This window comes from Rutilus rutilus (genome assembly GCF_951802725.1).
Source record: "Rutilus rutilus genome assembly, chromosome: 20".
NCBI lineage: Eukaryota > Metazoa > Chordata > Actinopteri > Cypriniformes > Leuciscidae > Rutilus > Rutilus rutilus.
The window spans coordinates 33571487-33585590 of record NC_140225.1 but is presented as its reverse complement, the minus strand read 5'-3'; the positions used below and the strand labels follow the sequence as shown (position 1 = coordinate 33585590).

At 38.9% G+C, this 14104-nt stretch overlaps 1 protein-coding gene across 1 annotated transcript; it reads right to left on the bottom strand.

Annotated features, from left to right (window-relative positions):
* Positions 1 to 499: 499 nt before the first annotated feature.
* LOC311279753 (zona pellucida sperm-binding protein 3-like) lies at positions 500 to 13592 on the bottom strand. Its single transcript, XM_084391455.1, has 9 exons — positions 12997 to 13592; positions 12411 to 12529; positions 12220 to 12323; positions 11960 to 12137; positions 11776 to 11826; positions 1016 to 1082; positions 857 to 939; positions 662 to 750; positions 500 to 591 (listed from the first exon to the last, which is right to left on the bottom strand). The coding sequence occupies exons 1-9, from the start codon at positions 13540 to 13542 to the stop codon at positions 521 to 523; spliced, it is 1308 nt and encodes a 435-aa protein (XP_084247581.1). The 5' UTR covers positions 13543 to 13592; the 3' UTR covers positions 500 to 520.
* Positions 13593 to 14104: the final 512 nt, after the last annotated feature.

The following is a 14104-nucleotide window of genomic DNA, read 5'->3' as shown; positions in this document are numbered from 1 at the left end:
ACAATATGCATAAACACTAAGAGCACATGAATATTATAGGAACACCAACTCAATTACATCTGCAATGCTTCATGAGACAAGGTGTTCCTTGCAAAGTGCTTTTGAAATATTTGCTTGCCAAATTCTTAAGAGCATTATGGGTAATTTCACCAGGAATTCTAGTTTATAAAACTAGAAAACAAACCAAGTTACAAACTGATAGCATCAAAAGTATACACTAGCAGCCTTTAAAGGTTCATTTTAAAATTCCCTTGTTAAGTCTCATATAGCCTGGAAGCCTTTGGTTGCATGCTATATGGGACTTGCAAAGTACAGAAGTTGTTTCTCCATAGGGAATTTTAAGATTAACCTTTTGGCATGCAACCAAGGGATTCCAGGCTATATGGGACTCGAAAGTACAGTAGAACTATTGGTTTCACCACATTGGCAGAATGAGGCACTTTTTCAAAGTCAAGAGCAGTTAAACCAGACAGGAAGCAAAATGACAAGTCAGGTAGAATTAAGGATTGATTTGTCAGTTTTATTGAAAACCTCTCTTTTGCCCTTGAATCATTACAGGACCAAGTGAGGCCTTGCCTTCCCACTGAATGCCTAGAGAGAAGAAAAGCCAAGTTAGAGCACTTGAAATCAAAAGCAACCTTAGAAAAAGCAATTTACCAACCTCCATAGGGAGCAGCAAATTCACGATCAGGTCCACATGTTGAGTCACAGCAATCACAAACTTGGTCGTTTCCATCGGCAGCAATCCACCTGCAAAAAGACAAAGACATGGAACCTTCAACATGAGAAAGGATAACTTAAACACCCCCCCCCCCCCCCCCCCCAAAAAAAAAACACAAAAATAAAACACATGTACCCATTGGAAAAAGAACAGGATTTGTGCTGAGCGTCACTGGGTGCAGAAGCAAGAGTCGCCTTCAGAATACATGTTATGTAGATCTGCAAAGGATGACAGACAAGTTAGAAAAACCAAAGCAGATGAGAGAAGTCAAATTAACTGATATATAGTACATACAGAAGGACTGTTGCCCTCATGGAACACAAACGCCTCCAGCTGGAACTGGATCTTGTCAACCTGAGACCTGTTGTAGTGCCAATGTTGAGGTGCAATCGAGGAAATGACTTCTCAAAGATCTCAGATGCCAGAAAGATTAGACTTTATTTCACAAGCAAAGTCTGAACGTCCTTCTGCAGAAAGACGCCCTCCTGCACGATTGTCCAGCAAACGTATATACCTACATCCTTCTCCCAAATATGGTAATACATGATGGTAATACATTCTATAGGTATTTTGAGAAATAGTTTTGTACCATGTGACATTACTGAAATAGAATTTACTGCTGCAGCAGCACAGCTCTCAGGCTTCCAAAGTCAATCCAAAGTCAATCAAAAGACACACAGAAGGAGATAATAGTGTACAAAAATACAGTTAAATTACTTATTTTCTAAATAATAAAATCTTCAACATTCCCCTCTCTGGGGCTTACTCAAGCCCCACAATCATTTCCCTTTTCCAGAGTGTAGTTTCAAAATCCAGTCCCCTCAGTTATACTACCTAGTGACTAAATTAAGTCACTCATTCTTATTTCCAATGACTGAAATTATGCCACCACACTCCGAGGAGCAATCGAGCCAAACATCTTTCTCCATACATTTTTCTTTCTTTCAGTTGTTTTTCTTTCAATGGAGAAAGTAAAAGACCCGAATCCTCCCTAATCAAACATCAAACATTGTTATAAGCGTGAGCGTGTATTTTGTTCAGCCTTGCCTGTGGTTGTCACAGTTATGTAGAACACATCAAACATCAAATCATGCAATATACTATCCAAAGTTTTTCTTGAGGTGTAGACTTTCTCTTCGACCCAGACACTTTGCGCATCGTAGAGGGTCACCCTTTTTGGGCCAGAGGTTAGGCTAGCACATACACCCAGGGTCTGGCTCATCAATCATCTTCTTCGTCCTCATTTGAGGTACTTGATTCATTGTCCAATGCTTGTAAGATCCAATTTGTTTTTTCAGGACAATCCTGACACTTTAGCACCTCCATTTGTTTAACTGTGGTTTTAACTACAAGCGATCGTAATATTGGAAGTACACAACAGAATAATAATCCTCCTATTAATATTGCAGCACCTAAAAACATTCCTAATTTTGCAAACCATGCTCCTATTGCACCAAAGTTTAAATCAAACCAGTCCCACATTTGGCTATCTCTTCCTGCATTTGCTTTAACTTCTGCTCTTAATCCTTTTATCTTAAGCATAGCTTCAGTAAATTTTCCTCCTGGAGCGGTATTATTTGGTATAAAAGTACAACACTGATCTCCAAACATAACGCATACTCCTCCTTTGTCTGCCAATAGCCAATTAAGGGCTTGTCTATTTTGCCATGTCATTTTACTTGTTTCACGTAGTTGTTCTCCTAATGCAGATAATGCATCATCAGTGTAATTAATAAATCTCTGCTGATTATAGTAAATATAATTGATCCATTCAACATTTTTGTTTTGCGTGATCCATATAAATATTGATTCAAACCCTGATTTAACTTCATCTCTAGCTTTAAATTCATTAGGGATACCTCTAGGTTGACCTATTGAATCTAAACTTACATTAGGATCTGGTTGATAAGCTCTCTTACTTCTGTTCTTGTCTTCCTTTACATTTTGTTCTGGTTCCCACTGTGCAATAGTAATTTCTTGAATTAATCTTACCCTAGCACATATTCCTTTCCATTTTAGCGGCAAGGATGCTAAAAGCCGTCCTTTTCCACAAGCCCAAAAGAAATCTGCTACTACCAATGTTTGATCTTCATATAGCTCTATTGACGGTAATGCTATAGTTTGGTTTTTACATTCTTGTTCTGGATTTATCTTTTTCCCTTTTTTAGTTCCTAGTGCTTGAAGTTCTGGGGCTCTTACAGGTATATTTGATTGCCAAGCGTTTGTTTTGTCTAGGTTCCATATTGTATCACACTTTCCATCAAATTCTCCTAAATTATGAATTCCTGTAGATTTATTAAAGCACTCATATTCTTGAGTGTAGTCTATACTGTACCATTTTGGGATTTCTACTTTTCCTTTTTCTATTTTAATATTTGAATTTACATCCCAATATTGACACCAGGTTCCCCAATGTGGTCTATTAAATTGTTCATGCAATTCAGAATTTCCTGAAAAAGCTAAACATTCAGCTGAGCAGTAAGGTCTAAAATAGTCATTTGTATGACAAAAGTGACTATTGAACACAGCACATTTTACGTAGTCATGTGGATTTGGAACTACTATTACCTTATTCAAGGGGGATTTAGAGCACATTAAGCAATTGCTCATGCCTATTTCTCTTGCTGTAAACGTTGCCCATTTATACCAATCATTATTCTGCGCTGTTTCCCATAAAATATCTCCTTCATTACCTCCCTCAATGTTTTCATCTTCAATATTTCTACGTTGTTTTGATAGCTTTTGCTCTTCAGTAACTTCTTGTTCTGTTGAGGTTATTGCTAAGTTGTCACTAATTATTGAGGGATAAGAAGTCAATTGTAGGGAAGTCTGGGTGGTGTTGTCTATAGTTTGAACTTGAAAGGAGGTTTGGGTGCTGATGCTTAAAGCTTGAACTTGCAGTATCAGATACAGTAAGCATGTGAGGATCATTATCAGACGCATTATCGGACTCATTTCTTTCAGTCTGATGATTTTCTCTACCTTGCTCACCGACTTGTTGTTCTGAGCTTTCAATATTCTGCACGCTTTCGTCCTGTCTCTCCGTTCCACGTGTATTTTCTTCTCTTTCCTGTCTTTGTTTTGGAACTCTTGTGCAGTGGTTCAGATGATACCAGGTGGTCTTTCCTTCCACCTGGACTGCTGTCGGAGTAGCTGTCACTACTTTGTAGGGACCCTCTCTCCTGGGCTCGTTCCACTTTCTCCTGAACACCCTTAGATACACTAGATCACCTGGAACTACCGGACAATGTGTCTCTGTCTCCTCACTGGGCTGCTTTCTCGATTCCTGTAAATATATAGCTTTATGTATTGCAGTTAGTTTTTTCATATAGGATCTTAATTCCAGTTGCAATTGTTCCAACGGCGGTCCTTTGTAGGGACCTCTGCAATACGGCACAGGCATGGGTCGACCCGTAAGCATCTCATGCGGTGTTAGATGAGTGATTCTATTAGTTTGCATGCGGTAGCTCATTAGTGCAATTGGTAAAGCATCAACCCAATTAAGTTTAGTACTTTCACATATTTTATTGAGTTTGGTCTTGAGGGTACCATTAATTTTCTCAACTATCCCTTGCGACTGCGGATGATAAATACAGCCTAATCTTTGTTTTATTCTTAATTGCTGCAAAACTTGTTTTACAGTCTTTTGAATGAATGCTGACCCATTATCAGAACTTATTTCTGATGGTATTCCAAATCTTGGGATTACTTCTCTTGTCAAAAATTTAATCACTGTTCCGGATCCCTCATCCGCTGATGGTACTGCCTCTACCCATCTGCTAAATCGATCTATTATCACAAGCATGTACCTTTTGCCTTGTACTCGCTTTATCATGTCCACATAATCCATTACCAAGTGTCTGAATGGTCCTTCTGGTACTGGTATGTGGCCTATTGGTGTCGCTGTTCCTTTCCTAACATTGTTCTTGGCACAAATTTCACATGTGGACAGAAAATTGTCCACCATTGCATACAAATATGGAGACCAATATCCTTGCTGTTTAATCTTCCTAATCACTTCCCCTCTCGCGCAATGGTCAAAACCATGCGAATCCGCCATGAGAATATTTAAAAATGCAGTTGGTGCCACAATTTGTCCTTCATGTGAACGCCAAATATCTTGTGCATCTTTTTTAGCCCCTCTCTGATGCCACATTGAATGTTCATAAGGGCCTGCTTCTTGTTGAATTCGAACAATATCTTCCAGTTGAGGTTGTGGTTCTATTAGAACTACTGGATTTAATATTGCTACTTGACATCCTGATGCTTTTTTAGCTTCTAAATCTGCTACGTTGTTACCTTTAATGACAAAGTCATTTCCTTTTTTATGAGCCTGGCATTTGATGATTGCCAATCGTTTTGGTAGCATCATAGCAGAAATTAATTGACCTATTTGTTCTGCATGTTGGATTGGAGTTCCATCACTCTTTTTGAAACCTCTTTGTTTCCATACTGCACCAAACAAATGACATACACCATGAGCATATGCTGAGTCTGTAAAAATATTTGCTGTCAGTCCCTTTGCTAATTGACATGCAGTTGTGAGAGCTTTTAATTCTGCTAATTGAGCAGAACAAGGCTGTACACAATGTTGGGATATTACTGGTACAAATTCATCTTTGTCTTTTCTTACCACTGAATATCCTGTATGATTTCCCAGGTAATCTTTAAAACTAGAACCATCTACAAAGTAAATTACTTCTACTTCAGTTATTGGTGTAGATTCAAGATCTGGTCTTAATCTGGTGAATGCCAATGAATTGGCCACACAATCATGTTGCTTCCCTTCATAGTCCAAAGGAATTAACTCTGCTGGATTCACTGTATCACATCGTTTAATGGTAACATCTGGATACGTAAGTAATGATGAATATGCTAGAATACGAGCTTGAGTTAACACAAATTTTCCTTGTTCGATTAATTCTACAATCTTATGGTGTGCATAAATAGTTATTGGGTACCCCATAGTTATTGTAGATGCTTTTTCATATGCATAGTACACTGCTGCAAGGCCTTGTTGATAGCATGGTGGGTAGCCTTGAGCTACATTGTCCAGTTTGGTGCTATAATAAGCTATGGGCTGTTTTTTCCTGCCACTGCAAGTCTCTTGCATCAGAACAGCTGAGGCATAGCCATCAGTCCTGTTTGATACATATAAATGAAATTGTTTAGTATAATCAGGATTTGCAATTACAGGTGCCCTTTGTAATTCCTTTTTTATAGATTCAAATGCTATCATAGCATCTGTATTCCATTTCAATTGATTATTTAAATTTTGTAGTCCTGCTTGTTTCATGATTTCTCTCAATGGAGCTGTTTTTATTGCATAATCTTCTATCCAATCTGCACTGAAGCCAGTCATTCCTAGAAAAGTCATCATTTGTTTTACTGTTTGTGGCAATGGTGCTTTACTTATGCCTTCTAATTGATTTGGAGCTATCGCTTTTGTTCCATATGAAATTAACCTACCCAAATATTCAACCTGAGGCTGACAATATTGTAGCTTGGTTTTAGATGCTTTGTGACCTCCTTGGGCTAATTTTGTAAGTACCTTTATAGAATCTTTATGACATTGTTCTCGTGTTGTTGAGCAAATCATTAAATCATCTACATATTGCAGCAAAGTGCTATCTATCTCAAGGTCTTCCAAATCAGCTTTAAGAACTTGATTAAAAATATGTGGAGAGTGTTTAAATCCCTGAGGCATTCTTGTGTAAGTATATTTTTTTCCGGCATATAAAAATGCGAATAAATATCTACTGTTTTCATCCACGGGAATACTAAAGAAGGCATTACATAAATCAATTACTGTGAAATATTTTGCATCAGGAGGCACATTTGTTAACAGCGTATGTGGATTTGGAACATCAGCTGGCCAATCTTCTGTTATTTCATTAATTGCACGTAAATCATGTACAAGGCGCCATTTTGATTTGTTTGCTTTAATTACAGGCAAAATTGGAGTGTTACAGTAACTATTTGTTTCTATTAGCACTCCTGCTTTTACTAAACCTTCAATTGTATCTTTAATGCCTGCTTCTGCTTCAGGCCTCAAAGGGTACTGTGACTTACGAGGCAGGTGTACACCTGGCTTGAGTTGTATTGTTATTGGGCTAGCTGACTTTACCAATCCCACATCAGTGTCATGTTGAGACCATAACTCAGTTGGTACTTGTTGCTCAACTTCCTTAAATAGTTCCTCATCAATAGTCTCTATCGATTTGTTGGTTGTTATCATTTGTTTTTGTATTTCTTGATCAATGACAATCTCCTGAGGAGACCCCATTAATTTTGTTGTATACAAAATTTTAATGAAATTTTTGTCAACCGAATGAAAAATCGACGGATTTATTGTTGGCTCCCACTGGCATTGTTCTGCTTTTTTCATCATTGGCCCTAAATCTTTTGTCTCCCAATTCTTTCCTGCATACAAGGACACATGTGGAACAGAGTTTGGTACATTAAACCAATTTTTTATAAATTCATTTTCTGTTATACTCATTGCTGCTCCCTGTTTACCAATTATAATGTCTTTTACGTTTAGTTCAATCTTTTGGTTTTCAGTTTTCTCTTGCCATGCTTTTTCTATCTTTTCATCTCTTTCGGGGTCATATATCATAGTGCAATGAAATTCTGATTTTGGAAATTGTGCTTCAAAAATCTGTGCTTCAATGAACTTTCCCCATGTATTAATTATTTGTCTCACTTCGTTTTCTATTTGTCCTATCCAGTATACATTTGCTTTTGGTTCAGAGATCATCATTTGAGTTCTTATTCCCTGTAGGTCTATATACACTCCTTCTGGAGAACACCAAATTTGTAGCCCTAATTTACATAATGCATCTCTTCCTAACAAATTAACAGGAGTCTGATTTGATACGAGGACAGGTAGTGTCACACTTTTATTTTTAGTTTGTAAGCAAACTGGAGCAGTCATAGGAATTAGCTGCGTTTGTCCCGAGAATCCTATTGTCTTTGCAAATTTTCCAGACAAGGGGAGATGTGAGGCATAATTTGAATTTACACATGTATAAACAGCTCCTGTATCTACTAGCATGGGTGTAGTTTTACCTTCTATTTTAATTTTTAACATTGGTTCTTGATCAGCATTAGTTGTCAAAATTGGCAGCTGATTATCCCCTTTAGGATTCTCTGGGCACCCCTAATATCCCTGATTTGGACCTCCCCAAGGGTTTACTGGGCCTTGACTCGGACCCCGAAAAGGGCGCTGCCATCTCCCCCCCCTTCCACTCCTCGGTGGCTGTGACCATGGATTGATGAGACAATTGTCTCTATTATGTCCTGGATTTCCACATCCCCAGCATACTTGGATATTATCAGGCCTGCCTTTTCCTCTTTGTCCCCCTTGTGGTGGATATCTTTTCCATCCCATTGGCTGGTGCTGTGGAGCATAGACATTGACAGTGGGTGCAGGGATCTGTTGTACATTTGGAGGTATTGCTACAGGCGGGGGCAGCTGCATAGGTGTCTGTGGAGCCATAGGAGCCATTACTGTCATTTGATCTGACTCTTCTCTTTTTACAGTAGCTTGAATCTTTTTCTTATTATTGCTTGTCAGCTGCTCAATCTGTAACTGAGTCAGTTTTCTTTGCAGTTCTTTTTCTTGAATCTTTAGTCTTAGTTCATTTTTTCTGTATTGTTCTACAGCATGAGTCACATAATCACAAAACTCCTTGTGTGTTTTGGAATTTAGACCGACCACATCCTCCAGCTTGCTCTTTACTGTTTGCGGCATAGCATCTACCACAGCATTTCTGAAAAGTGTAGCCATTAATGGGTCTCCTTCTGGATTCCCTTCAGTCTCTTGCTTCCATCTTTTTAATTGTCTCTGTATGTATTCAATTGGGCTTTCTGTATCTCCCAGTTGTTCCCCCTTTAGTGATTTAGGGTCTATTCTGGTTGGATACTCGTCACGCAGCGATTGCCATACTGCTGGACGGAATGCATCAAAAACAGTCCCATCCATGTAATAAGAGTCAACAGCTCTGTCTAAATCAGACGCTTGGAGGATTTCTTCCATTTTTGATCCTCCTATGATTTTTGCCAGAAGTGCTTTAATGTCCCCCACAGATAACAATTTGCCCATTGTTTCTTCTTCAAACACTCTGATCCACTTTCCAGCCCCCTCATGAATGTTTGGGAGGCGAGTGACTAACCCCTCAAGGTCCTGTGAGGCCCAGGGCACATATTGACCCTCTGTACCCTTAATCAGAATTGGGAGTTGTTTTGCCATCGGTCTAAGCCTTCCTTTTTCTCTTCCCTGTGTCCACCTTTCCTCATCAAATGATAACTCCTGTTCACTTCCTTCATTTAAACTGTCCAATAGTCTACTTCTGCTTTTGACTAATTTATCTGTATCATCTATTAATTGTTCTGTTTCTTTAATTCTTTCCTCTATTTCATCCTCTATTTGTGCTATCTCCTCCTCTTCCTTTTCTATTTGCTTTCCCTCATATTGTGTTTTTATTTTTTCTAATGCTGTCCGTGCTTGTTTATAACAATCTAAGGGCAAGCTTTGCTTAGATGTTTTATTTTGAGTCATTTTTTGTCTTACATATTGTTTTGTTCCTTTTTCTTTTTCTAATTCCACTTGTCCCTCCATTTTCATTTCTCCTAATACTTCTACTATTCCCTTAAGTATTGGAAACTGACCTTCTGGTATTACTTTTGAAGGTGGTTTGGCAAAGATTTCCTCTTTTTTCTTTGTTTCTTTGTCTGTCTCTTTTATTATTTTCCTTGCTTGCTTTATGCTTTTCAATAAATCTTCTCCCTCTTGTTTGAACAATGCCAGCACTGCCTGTTCTTTTTCTCGTTTAGCTTCTCTATTTTTTCTTTTTAGGCTTTTATTCTTTATCTTATGATTTTTTATCAAAGTTTCCATTTCTTCGCATAATGTTACGTCAAATGTTCCTTCTTTTGGCCATTTTGTCATCATATCTTGAGTTCTCTTTTGCCATTTAATTGACATTTTATCAATTAATTCCTTACACAAAGGGTATTTTAACCCCAGCATTTCCACTGGAGAGGCCATAATTCTTCTTTAATCAATTTATTTTAAGAAACAAATTCCAAGTTCCAAATCTTTTTTTCTTTTCTCCTCTCAACAGGAACCCAATATACTGTTTAATTTATTTTCCCTCTATCCTTCTTTAACTTGTATTTGAATGTTTACTCATACACAAATTTTTCTGTATTTATTTAATTCTTATTCAAATATCACCAATCATTGAAAACCACCACCTTTTTATTTCGACTATAGTATTTATCTATTATCATCTATTAAATTTTGCATAAACAGAATAACTAATTATTTAACACCACTGAATTGGATATCTTATATACTTTATTATATTAATCTATTTTTGCAAAGCTAATTTTCTAACTTAATTTCTCTCACATTCACAGTCATTCAACATTCATTCATTCCCAAAAGTCCTTTATTGATTGGGGACAATTTTTATTCTTTCATTCTTGTTCCTCAGGGCTTATTGCTGTTCATCCCCGGGACTCATACACTCATTCCTTTATCTCTGCTCGAGTGAACAACTCCCTCACCACCAGACCACAGTCTGTGAGGTCAGCAAGGGGTCATGCTCCACAAGAGACAGAGCTTATTTTTAACCACAAGCATCCAAAGCCCACTCACACACAAATATTTACTCCACTCCCTGTCAGCCTTACTTAAAACAGTGAAAAACAATACACTTTTAAAACCTCTATTTATACTATCTTATTCATATACCTCTTCACTCCCTCAACAGAAAAGAGTCATATATGATCTTAATTCCCCTGAGCAAACTCTTATTAGAGTAATAAGGTACCCGGAAATTGACTTAATCTGCAATCATGCTCATTTGTATCCTTCAAGGCCCTCTTACAAATGTCTGCAGATCAACCATCTATATAAGCTAAACTACACCTGTATCAATCAATGCCCACTTACAGGTATAAAACATCAATAACTGATATCCTTATATCAGTACGCTTGTCATCCATCAAGGCCCACTTGACAAGTAAGACATAACTATCCTATTCCATAAACCTCTGTGATTCACTTCCTCAACACAACAGAGTGAAATAAGACCTAACTTCTACTGTGTTCATGCTATTCTTGTATCCATCAAGGCCCACTTACAAGAACCCACAGTCTAATAATTGATATCCTTATCAATAAATTCAAACCCTCTGTGTGCATGCTTTTTGCTCATCATCCTTCAAGGCCCACTTGATGAACAAACACAAAACTTTTACGTACGTACGTCAAAAACTCTCAGCGCTAAATATGCAGTACCAGTACTTCAAATAATTCACACAGAATTACTCCAAGCACTGGCAAAGTCTATTGGAGCTCCCTGCGCTTTTACCATATCATTTGATATCCTCAAGGCCTTCTTATTAGAAATCACACTTCATGCATAATTTCTGGAGTCTGAGTTTTTCATTCAAAAAATTTTCTTTTTTAGTTCGTTAAATTTAAAGAAGCTTTTTTAAGTGCCTCACCGTAACGGACAAATGTCTGGGCGAACCACACAAACTTAAGCAAAAACTGCTTACCTTGGCCAAGAATAGAGTTTGTGCCGCTCGTCCCAACACAGCCCGCCGCAGTTCGTCACCAGCTCCTAAGGGGTCCCATCTGGGGTGCCAAATGTTGTAGTGCCAATGTTGAGGTGCAATCGAGGAAATGACTTCTCAAAGATCTCAGATGCCAGAAAGATTAGACTTTATTTCACAAGCAAAGTCTGAACGTCCTTCTGCAGAAAGACGCCCTCCTGCACGATTGTCCAGCAAACGTATATACCTACATCCTTCTCCCAAATATGGTAATACATGATGGTAATACATTCTATAGGTATTTTGAGAAATAGTTTTGTACCATGTGACATTACTGAAATAGAATTTACTGCTGCAGCAGCACAGCTCTCAGGCTTCCAAAGTCAATCCAAAGTCAATCAAAAGACACACAGAAGGAGATAATAGTGTACAAAAATACAGTTAAATTACTTATTTTCTAAATAATAAAATCTTCAACAGACCGAGGCATGAAGCGGGAGCTGGAAGCTGTAGTTTTGGCATCCACAAAGCACCTGATGACAAAGCAATCACAAAGAGTAACTCATGAATGTCAACTGAAGAGCATCAAGCAACTAGACCTTACCCATGACTATGGGACAAAGCAACTTAAAAACAGTCCTACCGCATCAAGGACCACGTCCTTACCCATAATTCTCAATGAAGGAATATCGTGGAAGGGAGTTCACATCAGGCACTTGAGTGGCCACGCAGCGGTCCACAAACACACGCAGAGGCACATGATTGTACTGATACACAGATGCCTCGATGTTAATAACGTCACCCAGGAAAAAGGAGTATGAAGGCCTCTGATAGGACCAATCATCTACACAAAAACACATTTTAGGCACAGCCACAATAGCAAGGGTAAAGGTTTTTATAATTATTGAAAGAAAACCTGTACCAACCCATCATGATCTTCAGGGAGAACAGCAAAACTTCCTGACCAGCCTCGGTTGAGGCATAAGGGACCCATGTTGGCCTCAAGGCATCACTGCTTACATTTTGAAGCCTGCGGTTCATGAAAGTACCCATTAAACAGTCTTCCAGCTGCACCAGAAAGTGCAGAAAGTCACAGAGTGTCACAGAGATCACTTACCTTTGATAATGGCATTGAATGCCAACAATTGCACCTTCGGACCGGGTAATCGGAGCACCTGCAAGCGCCTCAGGGGTGTAGGTAAGAGAGAAGGTGTAGACAAGCTCATCCTCATTCATCTGTAAAGAGATTGTGGTTACCAAGAGGGTCATCCCAAAGACTTTACATATACCAAGATGGGAGAAAGTACACTGCAATATGGTAGAATAAGTCCTTAAGAGCAAATCACCAATTAGTAAACTTCACGTCACCACAGCTGCCCTCAGAAGCTCCAGTGTTGCCAGAGATCAATGTTTTGGAGACATGCAGATTGACTGTTCCAGGGTAAAAACTAGCTTTAACACTATTAAGTAACAATACTTGTTCTAGTTTCTTAAGCTCCTTTCATACCATTTATGAGATGGTTTATATTGGATGTGGGTTTGAAGGGTTATATAAAAGCAAGTAGCTTAAATTCAGGATTTACCCATTCAAACAGATATAACTTGGTCTTAGCTGCCCTGGCATTGTAAAACCAAGTGAACTGACTTTCTTTGAAAGGTCCTCTGCCACAACAAATAACCCATTAAGATGTAGGAGTTCTTACCATCAGCACGCTGTTGCAGTCCTGTAATTCATACTCCAAGATGAGCACTCTTGACCCAGGATCCTGACCAACAACAGGACATCCACCTAAAGACAGACCAGTTGGCTGGATCAACTGACCATTGCTGAAAAAGTCCTGCTGGACCTCTACAAGAACCCGGTTCTCGCCGCATTGAACCGCTACACTGCCCGGAGTCATGGGTTGCCTCAACTGGAAGTCCACAGCCAACTCGCGCTGCACCTCGGGAACAATGGGATATCTCCAATCCAAAGGCTTCACTGGACCCTGCAACAGCTGCTTCTCCTGAAGACCAAAAGGCTCCTGCGCAAGGCTTTTGAAGTCGGGACCCAAAGGACTCTGAAACTGAGAAGCCACTTGCAAAGGGTTCCAGAGCCCTAGAGAAGAAAGGGCAGGACTTCTGGAAGCTGGATCTGATTTTGGCCCCACACTTCTTGGTCTATGACTGTACCTTAAACTTCCCCAGACATCAGGCAGATCAAATGCAACAATCACAACCATCACTAAGACAACTTTCAGAAACCCCATCCTAACAAACTTTAACACAACACACACCAGTGCTTGGCTTTGCCCTTTTGTACACCTTTGAGTTAAGGTGGCTCCACCCCTTTTACCTTAATTGATTACCACTGATTCTTCTCTGGACCTGTAGAGTTTTTGCACCACTGCACATTTTGTCTCTCTTATCTGACACATTGAGGGAGGTATTTACATGACACCTTTTTCAACCAAAACTGGGTCAACGGCCATGGTTTTTTGGCCTGTTGAATACCTGGTTTATACCGGTCTGTCTGATGTCCAGATTAAGCTCCGCATATGTCATAAAATAAAGCAAGTCCGGTTTTTCTGGAACTTCCTCTGTTTCTCTGACGGAAAATAAAACTGTATTGGGACTGTCACTGGAGAGAGTGCTAAAGCTCCTCAGGTCGTGGTGGGAAATGTGTAGAAATGATTGTTCTTTCTAAATGTGAAATAAACATACTGACCTGTGACTACACATAAACAGAAACAGATGCGACTGAATAAGTATGTGTCCTCTTTCATTTGTGAAATAATGGTAAATACCACTTTATTTCTGTGTGACTAATGT

Coding starts and splice junctions, on each gene's coding strand:
- LOC311279753 (XM_084391455.1), bottom strand. CDS start 13,542: ATGGGGTTTCTGAAAGTTGTCTTAGTGATGGTTGTGATTGTTGCATTT. Junction 12,530..12,996: donor ACTGCAACAGCGTGCTGATG/GTAAGAACTCCT, acceptor ATCTCTTTACAG/ATGAATGAGGATGAGCTTGT. Junction 12,324..12,410: donor ATTCAATGCCATTATCAAAG/GTAAGTGATCTC, acceptor CATGAACCGCAG/GCTTCAAAATGTAAGCAGTG.